This window comes from Calidris pugnax, unplaced genomic scaffold (genome assembly GCF_001431845.1).
Source record: "Calidris pugnax isolate Ruff unplaced genomic scaffold, ASM143184v1 scaffold171, whole genome shotgun sequence".
NCBI lineage: Eukaryota > Metazoa > Chordata > Aves > Charadriiformes > Scolopacidae > Calidris > Calidris pugnax.
In genome coordinates, this window is record NW_015091064.1 from 10,430,057 (window position 1) to 10,447,770 (window position 17,714).

General features: G+C 48.4%; 1 protein-coding gene across 1 annotated transcript in view; it reads left to right on the top strand.

Moving 5' to 3' along the window:
- Positions 1-17,140: 17,140 nt before the first annotated feature.
- LOC106896634 (growth/differentiation factor 7-like) overlaps positions 17,141-17,714 on the top strand; it is a 4,883-nt gene continuing 4,309 nt past the window's right edge. Inside the window, exon 1 of the mRNA XM_014956752.1 lies at positions 17,141-17,294. Within this exon, the coding sequence (XP_014812238.1) occupies positions 17,141-17,294 (154 nt within the window). The remainder of the gene's footprint in view (positions 17,295-17,714) is intronic.

Genomic DNA, 17,714 nt, shown 5'->3' on the forward strand with positions numbered 1-17,714 from the left:
CCAACAGACTCTGCACCCCGAGAGGGTCTGCAGCGGGTCCAGGGATGCCCCCAGGGGGGAACTGCCCCCCTAGAAGAGAGGACTTGGTGAGTAGATTTCATCATCATCATCACCCGAGATTTCATCTCAGCAGGAGACAGCTTGGAGGAGTTTTGGATATAATGGAATTCTGTAAAAATCAAGAGAGATCCAGTGGCAGATAGAGGATGGGTTTTTTTGCTGCTTCTGGTGGAACAAAAAGTCTGGAGTATGAAACTTGTGAGTCAAAACAAACAAAAAGGGGAGACTTTCTAAGTGGAGTTCCTTCCTAAATCCTGGTTGTTTTCTCTCCCTGGCCATTGCCACTGAAAATCTTTTGTTAAGCAGAATGTAAATACCACCACATGGCTGCAGCCTTCCTGGCACAGGAATCACAATTGCCAGAAGTGCTGCAAGCCACTGGAAAACACTTATAAACCACAAATCCTTCTCATGTGGCCTCTGAAGGGTTAAAAAGCTCTGGGCTGGAGTTCCTGAAAGCATAAGTATATCCTAAATAGTTATATGTCTAAATGAATTACTTCTCTAATGGCATTTTTATCCCCAGTTGGCTTCCTGGATAATCCAATTTATTCAGATAGTAACAAGGAGTAAGCAGCTGGCGGTTTGCCGCCTGAGACAGCAAAAACAGAGCAGGACCTGAGCCGTGAGCCCCCGCTGAGGCAGTGCTTGGGGCGTTTGCTGAGCAGTGTCCATCCAAACACCACCAAGTGGCTGTGAAGGTGCTTCTAAAACTGGGGCTTTTCTCCCCAGACAGAAGTGTCTGGTCGGCCCCAGTATGCTGGTGGGCTCTATCTTTGACCTGGAGAGGTTGTGTGCACTGCGTCAGTACATGTGTGAAGAGGTCCAAACACTGCCTATTTATCTGATTTCTTAGCAAGTCTCATCATATGTAGGATTTTTAGAAGTCCACAGTGTGTACCATCAAAGCATCACGTAGTTGGAAACTAAAACAAATGTCTCAGTGTTGCTAACCTCTGAAGTTGTGGAAAGAATCAGCTGACTTACCCACGAACTTAGAGTAGGGTCTTTCATCAGGTGGTGACTGTGAAGAATGCATTTCTGAGTGAATCTCAGCATAAAAGGTGCACAAAAGTCAAACCTGACAGAAGCAAACTGTAATATGTCGATAGAGCTGTCTGCTGCAGCTGAGCAACAATCTTGCCTTTTCCAGAAGCCACCTCACAGAATATTTGGAGTTTGATTTCCATGTTGCTTTGGATGCTACATGGAAAATTTCTTCCATTGGACCCAATCCTTTTTTTTCTTTTTTCTGGCAGAAAAGACCACATTCATGAGCATTGGCCAGATCCTGCACCCAGGCCAGCAGTGGCACTGATCGTTAGCGTAGCGGATCATCAATTGGAGACGTGCAGGGGAAGGCCTATGGGAGGATGCAGAGCAAATCTGAGAACTAACACCAGTAACAGTCATCACTAATACAGTTACGATTCCCTGCCCATAGTTGGGTTATGCTTAGCTGCTCCTCTCACCCTCACGAGTCTCCCTTGCCTCGGTTCAGTTGTGTATGAGCAAAGGAGAGAGGAAGAAACTCTCTGAAGTTTCAGGGCTCTTTTCTTTGGGACTGCTGGGGTTTTTTTCCTGCTTTTTTACTCTCCAGTGTTTGTTGACTGGTTTAGTCTGGTTTAGTAGATTTTGAAGTTTATTTTTATCTATTCTTTTTTTTTTTCTTCCATTCTGGACCCTCAACAAACTCAATCCACAAATTCATGCAGTCAGTATTCAGTGGGTTGAATTAAGCATAGCTGCAGCAAAGATGGTGAGGGGTCTGGAGAATAAGTCTTATGAGGAGCGGCTGAAGGAACTGGGGTTATTCAGCCTGGGGAAGAGGAGGCTGAGGGGAGACCTTATTGCTCTCTACAACTCCCTGAAAGGAGGGTGTAGAGAGATGGGGGTCGGTCTCTTCTCCCAAGTCACAGGCGACAGGACAAGAGGAAATGGCCTCAAGTTGCGCCAGGGGAGGTTCAGGCTGGATATTAGGAAAAATTTTTTCACTGAAAGGGTTATCAGGCATTGGAATGGGCTGCCCAGGGAGGTGGTTGAGGCACCATCCCTGGAGGTGTTCAAAAGACGGGTTGATGTAGTGCTGGGAGGTATGGTTTAGTGATGATGCTCCTTGTTTGTTGTGTGGGTGTCTATTTTTGTCAGTTAGGCTGACGGTTGGACAAGATGATCTTTAAGGTCCCTTCCAACCTAGAAGATTCTGTGATTCTGTGATCTCTGTAGCAAAATTAATAATGACTTTGTATAAAATAACTGCCCATTTACAATCCTATTTTTTGTACTGCAGGTATGTGTGGTACTTTGTTAGAGCCTCAGTGGGTTCTAACTAGATAAGGCAAGATCAAAGATGACTGCTCCGAGTGGAAGAAGATGCTCAAAGAAAAGGAGACCAGCCTGATCTCAGTCAAAAGCCTCTAGAAAGTGAAGAAGATGAATGGGAGACAAGTAATTAAGCTCAGTAAGTGGCTGAATGACAGTAATTTGTGTTCAAGATGTCTGAGCATTGGGCAGTGTCCACATAAGAGGAGCTCTTGCTGACAGACAGCGTCATCTTGAAAACCTGAAATAGTAGCCCACACAACACACAAGATGTCTGAGCATTGGGCAGTGTCCACATAAGAGGAGCTCTTGCTGACAGACAGCGTCATCTTGAAAACCTGAAATAGTAGCCCACACAACACAGGGGTAATGGAGTAGCCAGGTTTTAAACAAAGACTTTAAGGAGAGGTACATACAACCTCTATAGCTGGTGTACCCAGTCAAGTGGCTGTTTCCATTTTCACCATCATCACAAATCTTTTAGCTGTAATTATTTCACAGAAATAAGAGGGAAGCGTGATGAGTTATTCTCCGAACTTAGATACCTGTGCCCAGGCACTCAGCACAGCCCCATGGCCTGTAGATATTACAGACCCCATGCCTCAGACACTCAGGTGAGGGTGACTTGGGCTCGGGGCAGGTGAGCAGCAGCTCTGTTTGCCTCTGGACTAATTTTTCTGCCCACTAGAGAGCACTCAAATACAAGGTATAGACAAAGTGTGATGAGTTATTCTCCGAACTTAGATACTTGGGCCCAGGCACTCAGCACAGCCCCATGGCCTGTAGATATTACAGACCCGATGCCTCAGACACTCAGGTGAGGGTGACTTGGGCTCGGGGCAGGTGAGCAGCAGCTCTGTTTGCCTCTGGACTAATTTTTCTGCCCACTAGAGAGCACTCAAATACAAGGTATAGACCAGGGACAGGCGGCTGGTGCTAACTGCAGTCCCCAGCTGTGTCTCACCCTTGGGGAGCCAACTGCCCATCCAGCTCCTGCCCAGCGTGATTGTCTTGCACAGTCAATGCCACCGACTCCAGTTGAACCCTCAACTCATGCTCAAAACCTGCCTCTGGGACCAGTTATACTGGGATTTCCTATAGAGCTGAAACCAGTTAGCGATATGACCACGTTTGCAGTTAGGGCAGATGTTTGTATTTGCTTTTTATACATGATTTTACTCCCAATAGCTAAACTAGGAGCCTTTCACAGATTCATAAGCCAGAGTTTTCTCAGGCACCTACCTCAACACAAAGAGGGTTTTGGGGGACCGAGTCTTAGGTTTTCAGTTGGACTCAATGATCTCAAGGGTCTTTTCCAGCCTGAAAGATTCTGTGATTGTGTTATAAGTGGGAGTGGGATGAAAAAGGGGGAGATGAAAGAAATGCTAAAGGTTAGAAATCAGCAGCTTACAGCTCCTGTGCTCCATGACCTCTTCCTGTACTAGCACGGGGCTTTTCTGACAGAGGATAGGTTATTCTCCATCCACTGGGCTGGAGCAAGGAAATAGAGGGAGAAATGATGGAGATGCAGCAATCATCCTCTTCCCCAGCCCTCAGAAAGGAGCACAATCACATTTGCTGTCCCTTGCCAGACATGACTTAAAAGCTCTCCCCTTGTCCCTCACTATGCAGACCTAAACAAACATCTGAAAGAGGTTTTTGCAAGGACTTGAGCAAGCTCAGATGGCTCGGGGGCTGGCAGTTGGCTGCAGAGCTTATGGTGTGACACCTGTGAGATAGCCAGGTTATCGCAGAGCTAGCTTATGGTCCAATGCCTGTGAGATAACTGACAACCAGGTCCTGGGGAACAGCTTGGTGCCAAATCAGGGACCTGTTGGTAAATGGGCAATTGAAAACACAGGCAGTGAGAAGTGTGTTGGAGGACACCTGTAGCAGAGACTCCAGACCTGAGAGGTGAAGAGGATGGTCCTTCCCTGTCTCTTCAGCTCTGTCTGGGACATGGGAAAAGCAGGTTTACACCAGATAGTCTTTCGCCACATGTGCTGGAGGAAAGGTGTGCCCAGCAGGTGTATAATGCAGGCTCAGAGTTCCCAGAAAGGGTTAAAATGAAGAAGAAAAACCTTCCAAAGCCTGTTAAAATATGGAGTGATTAGTGGCTGGGGTGTGTTAATGCCTCTCTGTTCCCTGTGAGAGACACGGGTCTCCATCAGAGCCAAGGTGTGTGACCCCATGAACTCATCCCAGGGTCACGTCTGTCTCCTGGCCACTGAGCAGGGATCAGCTCCCACAGCACTGCATCCCTGCCTGGGTGTGATTCTTGGCAGCTCCTACATTTGCTTTTCATCTCCCCCAAAACAGCAGGAGAACAAGGGTGAGCTTATAAACCCAGGGGGAATTATCCACCAAGTTTTGAATCCCTGGCAGATGACTCTGCCTGTAATCATGGCAGGATGAGGAGAAACCAGAGCCCTGCTTAGGGTATAGTAAATAAAATGGGGGGGAGAGGGGAACAAGGCAGAGGAATGTATTTAAAAACAAAATAAATTGGCTAAGAAAACACAGTTAAAAAGCTGAACATGACGCTTTTTTTCAGCCTTGATTCATATTAGGCGAAATACAATATTATTTAATTACTGAAAAAAGCTGCACTAGAGTAATAGGATTCCAGGGAGATGGCCAGTCATTTTATCACTCCTACTACTATTTGTTTTCAGATGACAATTACAAACCCCAGATGTGAACCACTAGGAGATTTTATATTAGGGCTGGTCTTCTCTGTGAGATTCAAAGGTAGCCAAAATAGTTGATTTAAAGTTCACTCTTGTTATATGATGTGGGAAGGTTGTGTCGACAGCCTGTCAAGGCAGCTTTTCAGTCTACGCACCTCCTAAACTCAGGATGGAGTTATTCTGGGGAGAACAGAGGAGACTTATGCAGCTTCCCCCCTCCCTTGCCTTAAACTGTTAACCTGTAATTTGGTGAGCCACATGTCAGGAATAATCTAGTAGAAACCACAGGTAATCCCTGCGGAAAGATAAACCTGGCTCTTAACCTGCTGTAGTCCTGGAATTAAAATTCCACCCCTCTTAAGTTTGGGGTCGTAGGTAAATCATGGGTAAATTGCATGGTAGCCAGTGAGGAAGAAAAGATGAGATTTCCTGCTTTGCCCCAATTTAATAAAACCAAGCCTTAAAATACAGAAAAGTGTCTATGTTATTGAAAAATCACATCTGCAGTAGATAGATAGAGTAGGCTTTTTTTTTTTTTTTTTTTCCCAAAGAAAGGATAGTTTTTAGGTGATTGACTCTACATAGGTGCAATGAGTCCCCAGATCAAGGAAAGGTGAAGGATCAGGCAGTAATCTCACAAGCTTCCTGGTAGACTCCCAAATATGTTGCCAAGCTTTTCAAGTACATCTTCACCACACACCTGACCTAAGGTGTTGCCCGAGGACTTCACCTTGTCTCCCTCACTCCCACCAAATAAGCTCTAGAAGTGTCCATGCTAATTTATTTAGTTGGACATAAACAAGAGCCCAAGGTCTGCTTGGCTTTAGGGCTAACTCCTGGTTGCTCATTACCTGCATGAAATGTGGAGGTAACTCCCTTTATGAAGATCCTGCCTGTAGAATTAGGAGAAGGCTGAAGTTCATGGAGGCCCAGGATCCTCTGCTGAACTACCCATCACAGCACAGTCTGAGCCAGAGAGCTGGCCAGATTTTGCTCCTGGATTTCTTTTAAAAATTAGGATACTTTTCAGAAACATTGTCTGAACAATTCCTCCATTTTATAAGCAATTCTGGACCTCACTGAAATTCTCCTAAACAGAAAAATTTCAACTTTCTGAATGAGCAAGAAAAGAGAAGGGGTGAGAGGCAAGAGAGTGTTGGTACGTTATTCTTCAGCATCTCTTCCTAAAAAAAAATGTTGTATGCAGTTGCTCTGTCTGTCTGTCACTCCATGTGTCTGCCAGTCTATCTGTCTGCTCCCCACCTAATGACATTGTAATAACCTGATGGCCAATTTTAACTAAATACAACAGAAGAGGAGATGGCTGGACAGCTTTCAGCTCCTCCAACTATTGTAAAAACCTGGGCAGCTCGATAGCCGAGAGGCTGGCATTTGTGTCCCTCTAAAAGACAAGACTGAAGCATAAACTCAGCAGATACCTGTTTGATTTGGCTTGCCAGCAGGCCAGTCACTTCTTGTGTACCTCCAGAGTCGGGCAGAAGTGTAAGAGAAGTACAGAACAGATTTTTTTGGTAAACTAATTTGCATTAATTGTACTGCTCTGTTTTCAGTTCAAGATAACTAATTTGACAGCAGCTAGGAGAGAAAGATTACAAGGGCCCAACCGTTTCTTGGTGACAGCAAGCCAGTTCTCCAAGGGGATCTGTAAGTCTGCCTGTCTCAGAGCACGACCAGTGCAACCTGTCTTGTCAACCAGTCGTTCATACACAGCAGTAGTAGGAAGGTGAATATCTCTCCAGGTCAATGCTATTTAATCCTGGAGCTTAGTTGTGTTCACAGATGTTTTACAACCTTTTGAGTCAGGTGCTCTGACTCTTACTTAGAAGGTGGCTGGCAGTCAGACTCTGGGTTTCACCAAGTAATGCATGTGGGCTTCTGACATCTGTGTTTTTTAATGAAGATGTTAGTGATTGTAATCATAAAGGTGTTACAGAGCAGTAACAGTTTGCCTTTCCAGCTACACACAGTGTGATCATTCTTGCTTAAAATTAGATTTCGACCTGCTCAGTGTCTGCCTCTGTGCTGATCTGGTAGACTGGCTTTGTAGTCAATGGAGAAAAGGGTGTTTCTGTGACACATTCCTGGGAACACTGGGATCTCTTTCAGTTGCTCACTTCAAGACATGATGTAGTCCTACAACTGGCTTTGTCCATTCCCTTTTCGTCTGACTGGAGTCCCTGAAATCAGTCTTTCAGAGTTCGAAGTTACAATTACAAAACCAGAATGATGAATGCTACCCAAGCATTACACACTCAGGTGAATTGGTTTGGTGGTGTGGACTGTGCTGAGCTGGGCGGTGGAAAGGAAGACCCAGGAATCATGGAAAAAGTGATTGCAGGGAAGATGTTCTTCCTTTCCCAGACTCCATCAGGAAGGTCCATACAGACCCTGTGCAAGACTGGAGGTCCACCTATGTATATCCTTTGCCCAAGCCACCTGCAAGAGTGGGCAGGGACTTGTTATTACAAAGAGGGAAAAGCTGAGATGGGAGGGAGTGTGGCTGTCCCAAGGCCCCAGCTATCACTGATTTAAGTCCATCTTGAGGGAAGTGCTCTTCACTGCAACCACTGCCAACTTCTCAGCTCTCCACCAAATACTAAAGGTCTGGACCTTTCTTTCCTCAAAAGAAAAGCCCCTGTTTGTTGGATAACTAAGCCTTACCCCAACCTTGCTGGAATAAGCTTTTGAGAGAACGAAGCTCTTGACAATGAGCTAGTTTTCCAACACACAAGGTCATCAGCTACCCTGCCCTGGTCTCCAGAGCTCTATTTACACAAGTAAATTAAATAATGCCAGGGAGCAATGTCAACACTGTGACACTGTTAAAAGGATCCCTGACATGTTTTCAGCTTAGGGCTCTGTTAAACGGTTCCTGGGGGCAGTTCAGTTGTTAACACAAGCCAGGACCGTTCTCAACTGACAGCTTGTACACGGCCATCAGCCTTGGAGGCTAAGGAAGTTTAGCCATGTGGACACGGGCTGATCCACAGCGATTGACCTTGGTGCCAAAGAGTGCTCCTACAAACATTTAATTTAGCTGTATGGATGTAGTCTAAGTGGCTAGCTTTTCTTGCACAATTATGGCCACCTGGAGAGCTCATGGGTTGAGTCTTTACATTCACAACCTGTCTTATAAATACTGTATCCACAAGCCATCACTGTACAGAGGAAAAAACTACTGAAAAGATTCAGGTCTGAGTTCACTTGCAGTTTCCAGGAAAGGCCCAGGAAGACCTTTAACTGTCCTGGTGCCCCTGGCCCTTATTAAAACTGTCAGCCCAGGCTTAATCTGCGCTGAATGGTGAGGCCCTGCAGAAAGGATAGAAGCAGAATTTAACACCTCCTTGTTCCAAGTGCAAAGTGCTTGTGAGCAAACCAGCAGCTACTTGCTGGACAATCATTTCATTTCATACAGGAGCCGTCATAGCAAATCAATTTCAGCTGCACTTTTCTTCTGGACACAGAACGAGGAGCCCAAAATGGCATATTTTGACTTACCTGGTGGGATCAATGTGTGAACCACAGAAATAAGCAGAGCTCCCCATGCACTGCTGAAGTGACCAACACACAGTGGTGTGCTCTTCAGAGGTTTCTTCACTATCGGAAAGTCACATCTTAGATATTTTTCCCTACTAAATTCTGATGATCTTCTCACAGGGGCATGGGCTTAACTCAGGTGCTAAATTAGGCTGTCTGCAGGCAGCAAGGCACCCGAGACATCCACATGGTGCTGGTAGATGAGGCAGAAGGTGTAGAACAGCCCTATTCTTTTCTGAGACAGCAGCTGGAGGTCTGGGTGTCTCAAGTGGCACCAGATGCTCATGTTTAAGCACGTGAGATGTCTCAGGTGCCTGGACCTGCACGTGAGTGTTTGGGTGGGTAGAAACAGGCAAGCGGGCAAGACAAAGGGAGCGTGTTGCCTGCATCAAATATAAAAGGCAGAAATGTATGTTACCTGAACACTGATGTCAGCACAGCCCACACCAACGTGCAGTCTCTGCAAAGAGCTGTGGAGAGGCAGTTGTGAACACATGCCACGATAAGGTATTAGGAAATGATTCAAGGATTGGAGTATCTCCCTTATGAAGAGAGACTGAGAGAGCTGGGACTCTTTAGTCTGGAGAAGAGAAGGCTGAGGGGAGACCTTATCAATGTCTACAAGTATCTCAAGGGAGGGTTGATGGAGGAGGGAGCCAGACTCTTTTCAGTGGTTCCCAGTGAGAGGACGAGGGGCAACGGGCACAAGTTGGAACATAAGAGGTTCCACTCAAATATGAGGAGAAACTTCTTCACGGTGAGGGTGACAGAGCCCTGGAACAGGCTGCCCAGGGAGGGTGTGGAGTCCCCTTCCTTGGAGATTTTCAAGACCCACCTGGATGCTCCTGAGTAACATGCTCTAGCTCTGGGCAATCCTGCTTCAGCAGGGGAGTTGGACTAGATGATCTCTATGGTCCCTTCCAACTCTAAAAAATTCAGTGAAATTCAGTGAAATCCAGGTCATTGCTAATAGCACATTTGACATCCCACTCAATAATGTGTACCTGTGGCTTTGTCCATGCAGCTGTCACTGCCCGGAGACAATGCCTTTACCTGTAGTGGGAGCACTAAAACAAAACATGCAGAATTGAATACATTGCATATATCTCCTCCTAAAGCATCTACCTAGGCAAAGATACGCGGGCAAAAAGCCATAGTAAAACTATGCAAAGGATCCTGAAGCGAGAGGTGATTTGGTCTTCTTATTAACTCGAGGGTTCTTTGGGAGAGAGAACAATGCAAAATGGAGCTTCACCTGTTACACCTGTGTCCCAGTTTGAGGTGAAACCGGATCAATTTTTTTGTTCTGTAACTTTGCATTTTAGTTAGGCCTTTTCTAACTCTCTGAAATTAACTGCATATTGTGGAGAAAACTGTTCCTTCTCAGAGTGATAAGACCAATGTTTGTGCTACATGCCAGGGAATGGTGTGCAGAGAGGCCCTTGCTTACACTTATTGCTATAACACAACCAAGGTCAGCCAATTTTCATTATTTGCCCCTTAGAGGGTCGGAAACGGAAAAACGTAGAGGGGTCACATCTGTGGGGAGGAATGGACAGGACAGGTGACCCAAACCTGACCAACAGGGGTATTCCATCCCATCTGCCCCATGCTCAGTATAAAAGATGAGGGATCAAAGGGTCAACTCTCTTCCTGCAATGGCCGACGTCCGAAGAGGACCCTGTCTGTTCATCTGCCTTTGATCCCCATGTGTTCCTGACTCCAGAGCTGGAATCCTGCTCCTGTCCATCACCGAGTCCAGTCTGGGACTTCCCCAGTGCCTGCTGGTGATGGGACTGTCATCCTGGGAGCTTGATACGGTTTTGTATATGTGTTGTATCTATTTCATTATTTTCTTCTTTTTTATTTTAATATTATTTTTTATTAAAGTAGTTTAGTTAATTCTAAACTTTTCAATCTCCTTATCTCTTCCTCTCCTCTTTCGGGGGGGGTGGGGAAGGGCCATCTGTTGGTTCAGTTGCGGTGATTTCGGCTGAAACCACGACAACCTGCAGCAAAAACTCTAACTGCGACGCACGCTCAGAAGTCCCTCTGACAGCATGGCACAGAGAAAAAGGGATGTGCTCGCATCAATGTATTCCTTTTCACAACCAATTTTCCATCTGCCTCTCTCATACGCAGTACACGCTTGTACTGGGTTGCTTTACATATGTTTCACAGCCTGAGGGGAGAGAAAGCAGAGTGTCTTACAAAAAGCTAGTGCCTTCCCCGTGTCATCTGTGCGTCGGGAAACACCTTGCATGGAGCCTTGCTGCTATAGATCCCTTCGCCGGGAGATGGTGCTCCTGTCCTGGGAGTGATCCTGGAGCTCCCTGGAAGTTCCTGGAAGAACTTCCCTCCCTGGAAGCCCGTCACTACCCGGTACTCGGACTTCTGCTGATGCTGGGTCCCGCTGCAGCCCCCCAGCCCCTCTGCTGAGGTGGGTCGAGATGGCCCTCGGGGATGGTTTCTTCCCCTCAGAGCTTCTCATGCTACTCAATAGCTGAAGAAGAAAGAGGCCCAGGGTATGAAAAGTCTACCGAAAACGCTGGAAAAGGCAAAATGGAAAAGGAAAGCAAAAGTTAAAATGTGGAGTTAAAATGCAAAACTGGACAGGAGGCCAGAAGATACAGTGGTGGTAAAAAGCAGTTTGTGGTCTGCTCAGTTTGCCCCGTGGTCTACACTGACCTCTGTGGGGCTTTTCAGATGAGAGGCATCTCTCCTAACTGCCAGGAGCCCAGCCCAAATCAGCCATGTCTATCGTGGAACGACATACTGCCCTGGCAAGAAGGTCAGAGGGACATAGTGTCTGAGAGGAGTGATCCAGACCATGCAAAGTTGCAATCAAACACAACTTTGGACCACATCCTTTTCTCAACCCAGACACCCACCTTCCTCCACATCTCCTCCTCATAGTCCAGCACAGCAGCAGGCACAGAGGAGTGAAGGGAGGGAGACTGTGCTGGAGCAGAGGGGGTGGCAGGTGTGCTCTGACCCTCTGCGTGCCTCAGCTGATCCCCATGGGTTGTTGGTGTCCCCAGAGTAACTGGCAAGGAAACCAAAGTTGATACCTTTAACTAGGTAGCTTGCATTGTTAGCTGCACTTAGGTAGGATGTATCTACCTGTTGATTTCTGCTCAAGATGATGTTCCCAAAAGGGAAGGAAATCAGTTCTTGGGGGAAGGGCTTTCTTTGCCAGACCCCTGTCACTGTGGAGAACCATTAGGCTTGAGTTTAAGGACTTCAGAGTTTAGCACCGTTTGGCTGGTCTACAGCAGAAAATAAGAGCATGGGATTAAGAGCACTGAAGTGAATGAGAACAAAAGTAGCTGTCTGACAAGGAGCAAACAGTACCAAAGGATGGGACGATAACGTAAAGGGGAAAACACACCCCACCTTCCTTCCATGTTCATAGTGGTGAACACCTGCCTCCAGAATGTTAGGAGTGATCCAGAACTGGAGTTGTTGCTCAGACTTTGCATTGGGATAGAAAGCAAAGGACTTGGGTTTGGTAGGGAGAAATTCTCTGTCCCAAGTGGCTGAGCTCATAGTGCCTCCAGAATGTTAGGAGTGATCCAGAACTGGAGTTGTTGCTCAGACTTTGCATTGGGATAGAAAGCAAAGGACTTGGGTTTGGTAGGGAGAAATTCTCTGTCCCAAGTGGCTGAGAAGTGAGACTGACACAAAAGCCATGAGCAGCCTCGGCTGGGGAGGGATGGGGAGAGGGCAGAGGAGGGGTCTCCTGGGAATAGCTGGGAACTGGAAAGATTGAGGTCGAGTACTGTGGGCAATGGTCCCTTTCTTATGCTCCTTGGGTGCCTGCTGGCAGACACCCTCCCAGCCAGGTTTCCCCGTCGGGACTGGCTGATAGCCCCAGCTCTGAGAAGCCTTTGCAAAGGGGCTGGGAGCTGGAGGACAAGAAGTTGGGAAGAAATGCAATAATCTGGGAGACAGATGAGAGAAAAGGGGACCAAGTGGAGGTCAAAGGGTGAAATATGTAAAAATAGGGAAGCGCGGAGCAGAGCTTGAGGAGAGCTGTAGGAGAGTACTTCCCCTGGTGACATCTCACATGGACAGCCAGGGCTGGGGAGGCAGCTGAGGTCCTTCTGCACGGGCAGACCAAAACCTCTGTAACAGCTGTTGCAGCTGGGCTCTTTGGTTAATGCTGTAGGAATCACTTCTGGAGGCACAGCTCTCTCTTCCATAACTATTAATGGGAGGAAGGTGATTAGTTCGACTGAAAAAGAAGCCAAAATGAAGCAAGGTGAATTCCACCCCTTCCAACCAGACGCTAGCTGAGACTACCACCATGAGGACACTTGGGCTGAGTCACGGCCCTGACTCTGTGTTTGTGGCTTGGTGCATTGACAAATTATCTGCTGACTCTGCACTTTTCAAAAAGCAAACAGGCTTTTTTTTAAAAATTGACTGAGCATGCTATCTTCAGGTGGCTTATGCCAGATGCTGAATAGGACAATTTCCCCCCAGGGGAATGGAAAGTCTAATCTAAGAAGCTTTTGATGTTTCCAGAAGGACTGAACTCTCAGCAAAGTGTTTCCATAAGTCTCCTGTCCCCTAGCTATAGTGCTCAAATAGAAAGTGATGTGAAACAAGTGTAGCTTTAGACATCCAGATTGTGGTGACGTAAGGTCTCTGGGCCCGGAGGAAAGCAGCCTGATGGGGTCTTTGACTCCATCTGGTGTTTCATGCATGGACTTTGTACCCTGATTTGTCTTATCTTCCTGGGCTATCCCCATGCAGACAATCAGGAAACAAGTGTAGCTTTAGAAATCCAGATTGTGGTGACATAAGGTCTCTGGGCCCGGAGGAAAGCAGCCCGATGGGGTCTTTGACTCCATCTGGTGTTTCATGCATGGACTTTGTACCCTGATTTGTCTTATCTTCCTGGGCTATCCCCATGCAGACAATCAGGAAGAATTCAGCTTGGCTTCAGTTTAAGTAAGGTTTGGAAGGAACCGCTGGAAGATTTGGAAAGAAAATGATGCTGTTGCTTGGTTACTTGCTGAGCTGGTCTTGCCGTCACTTGTAGCCATCTCGCTAGAAGACATTTGTTAAACGGAGCCACAAGGGGCTTCTTGTGTGGTCACTACATGAAAACATATTCTTCCAAATAACTACTGGCATCAATACTCTGACCACGCTGAACTTGCTCAAGACTTGCAAATGTGGTTGAGCCCCACTGGCTTAGCTAATGGAAACAGCCACAAACACCTCCAGTTTTGAAGCGTGGAGGGGGTTTGTCACCGCAGTTTATTTTTATTCCATGGAAAAGTGCTGATGACAGGAAAGGTGAACATCTGTGGAGGCGCAGGGCTGTGGGAACATGGCTGTGACACCAGGTACATGGTTATGGCTTGAGAGTTTCCTTTTCTGCCTCAGTTTCATCCTTTGAGAGGTGGTCTTACATAGCTGGTGGGGTTCTGGTTAAAGCAAATACACTCTTCTTTGCTTTGCTGAAGAGCATCTGTAGGGTAGCTCCTCTTTGGCATGCAAGAGTCCCAGACTGGGACCTTGCCCTCAGCTGCAGAAGAACATATAGCTGTGGTAGGAGAGTCAACCCTGACCTGGGCTCAGCCCCACGCAAGGAAGTGAATCAATGCTCCACATGCAAAGGTCCCCAACCACCACGGACAATGCAGGAGGGCAAGCAGGGCACTGCTGGGGACCAAGAGAGGGAGCAGATGGAGGGACATTGCAATGGAGGGGAGAAGTTCAAGTGTCAGCCAGGCAGAAACGATTCCTTCCTCATGCTGAAGGAATCAGCATCACAAAAATGTTCCCAGTAAAATAAGCAGGCTTGGTGATCTGACTGCCCACTTCTTTCCAAAAACCTGCCCAAAAGAGCCTCTTGGTGAAGGAAGGGAAAGACCATGATGGGACACAGCGCAAGCTGCGTACAGGAGTCAGGATCCCTCCTGGGAATGCACCTGGTGGCTTCGTGTTATTTGGGACAGGTTCTTAGGGAAAAATCAGAGGCAAATGTAGCCCTTTATCGTAGGTTCTGGCAGACTTCTGGTTCCCTTAATACTTAGTGAACAGCACGATTGGACAGTCTCAGAGCCATGTTTTCCAGTCTGTGCCGGAAGTACCCAGGGGATTTTTAAGTGTAAGAGCAAAGAGAGATGGAGCAAGTGAGCAAGGCCAGAGCCAGCATCACCACATTGGTTGAGGGCCACCATGGGCAGGAGCACACCGTTGTACCCACAGCAATGGGGAGTGCCCTCAAGAGGAACAAGTCTATTTGCCGGAGAAGCCGGATGGACATAAAATCTCCTTCGGTTATACGGGTGTTTTTTCTGTATAAACTTGCTAATTGAGTTGTAAAATAAAACTGCAGCCTTTCCTCTCCAATTTCTGCTGCTGCAGCAGCGTGCTAATTTGGTTTTGGAAAGGGGGCTGGTAGAAGGTGGCTCTTTGCCAGGGTGAAATTACGCGCAAAAGGTTTGCAGCGGGAGAGAAGGGAGCCCGTCCTCGGAGCGGGGAAGGGCTGGGGGCAGGAGCTGCGCAGGGCTGGGGCGGCTTGGGAAGGTCCTGCAGCTGGGCTGGGCTGGGCTGATGGAAATTCAAGAAAGCCCAAAAGGGTTTAGACAAAGCTACGATGGAGAACAGATGGGAAACTCGGCACTCTTGCACCTCCATAGACCTTGTGTGGTTGAGAGGATGGGCTGGGGGATTTCACGTCTGCCCTCTGGCACGGCCGGGCAGGATTTGCTTCTTGGGTTTGTGTACCCACCTGTGTGTTTCCCCCTGTACTCGGCACTGGTGAGGCCTCACCTTGAGTACTGTGTCCAGTTTTGGGCCCCCTACCATAAAAAAGACATTGAGGTGCTGGAGCGGGTCCAGAGAAGGGCGACAAAGATGGTGAGGGGTCTGGAGAATAAGTCTTATGAGGAGAGGCTGAGGGAACTGGGGTTATTCAGCCTGGAGAAGAGGAGGCTGAGGGGAGACCTTATTGCTCTCTACAACTCCCTGAAAGGAGGGTGTAGAGAGGTGGGGGCCGGTCTCTTTTCTCAAGTCACAGGTGACAGGACAAGAGGAAATGGCCTCAAGTTGTGCCAGGGGAGGTTCAGGCTGGATATTAGGAAAAATTTTTTCACTGAAAGGGTTATCAGCCATTGGAATGGGCTGCCCAGGGAGGTGGTTGAGGCCCCATCCCTGGAGGTGTTCAAAAGACGGGTTGATGTAGTGCTGGGAGGTATGGTTTAGTGATGATGCTCCTTGTTTGTTGTGTGGGTGTCTATTTTTGTCAGTCAGGTTGACGGTTGGACAAGATGATCTTTAAGGTCCCTTCCAACCTAGAAGATTCTGTGATTCTGTGATTCTGTGTGTGTGTGTGTGTGTGTGTGTCCCAGCTGGTGTGGCCACGTGTGCCACGTGTCACTTCGGGTTCTGTGGGTATGTGCGCGCCTGTGTTTGGCTCTTCGTACAGATGGTGAGGACAGGGAGCTGGCTGTCATCACCCAGCAGCACACGGCTCTGCCCTGGGGACAGCTGTGAACGAGGATGAGGATGGCGTGGTGGGAACCACAGCGGAGGAACCTATAGCTCAGCTCCGCTGGCTTGCACCAAGCAGGGATTTGGCCCTGCTGCCCACCCTGGGGGCTGAGAAGAGGACAGGCCTTGGGGCAAAAGTGTTGGGGAGAAAGAAAACCAGAAGGCACAGCCTGGCTGGCTGTTGGTTCAATGCAATTTTAAGTTTCAAAAGGTGCATGGAAAAAAATGCAGTGATAGTTCCAGTCCCTGGGAATTTGGCGAATCCTGGGGTTCCTCACATGTGGCAGGATGTACAGCCCCAGGTGGCCCAGGGCACGGCCCACACCATTTGGTACCCGCACCCACCATTTTTGTGCCTTTCACCGTTGCCCGTGAAACTGGCCGTGTGAAAGGGTTCCGGGCAGGAGAGTCCAGAAACCCTTGCAAGAAGCCCAGAGGTTTATGGACAGACTTGTCTCCCCGTTTTCTAAAGCTCACCAGCCCTTCCCACTGCGTCATCCTGCCATCCTTCTGCTGACCCTTCTGGTTCCTTCCCTGGGCAGCGCTGGGAGTGGAGCACTGCTGTACCCCTGCTCTGGGGACATCAGGAGCAGAGTCCATGGGTCTGGGGCTGCTGGTGGAGGTGGGAGTGAGAGGTGCAGGACAGGACGGGGGGGCTTTTAGCCTGCCCATCCTCAGGAAGGGCTGCCCTTGAACACTCAGCCCCGCTGCCGCCTGCTCCGGTGCTGTGAGGGCACCCAACTGGGGTCCCACCACCCTGCCCAGGGGAGAACGAGGCATCTGGGAATGGAAGGTCTTGTTGGATGCTCTTTTAAAGTGACCTTTAGTGTCTGAAGAGCATCAGGCTGGATTTAACAAGGGTTGAGAGAAAAAAAAAAGAACAATTCATGAAACCTTCCTCTGCCTGCCCTTCCTCTTTCCTCTGCCTCTTGCCCCGGCTGGCTGAGGGCACTCGGTGGCCACTAACTGCTGAGTGGCCGCACCGTGCCAACACCATGACAGCTTGTGCAAGGGCCGTGCGAGCCCCGTGCAAAGTGTGTACAGGACACAACAAGGTGCTGTGCGAGGCCTGCGAAGGCCATGGGGCCCGGTGGGACGGGGATTCCTGGGGACGTTGTCCCGGGAGCTGTGCGTGGACGTACCCGGCTGGTGGGCACCACAACCCCCCCCGTGATATCGTGATAAAAGCACCTGCAGAATTCCGGCGGAGAGAAACCCGAGTGACAAATGCTCTGGAGAAGCGATTCTTTGGGGGGGCTGGGGGGGGGGGAAAGAACCCGTGTTTGTTTTGGCGCCAGCACCTACATTCCTTCGAATAAATCATCGCAGCGCTTGTTTTTGTATTTGCGGAGAAATCGCAACAGACATAAGCGGGGACTTAAGAGACTTGAAATAACATCCTAGTAAATACCCCGCTTTGTTATTTTAATCGAGACCCAAGGAAACATCTGAATTTTACCAAGGAAACCCTCCGTGCGAGGGAAAACATCAGCCCGCGGCCCGGCCGGGGCTTTGTTTTGCTCCGGTGTCGGTCTCCCGGGGGGGGGGGGGGGGAATAAGCGGGGCGGC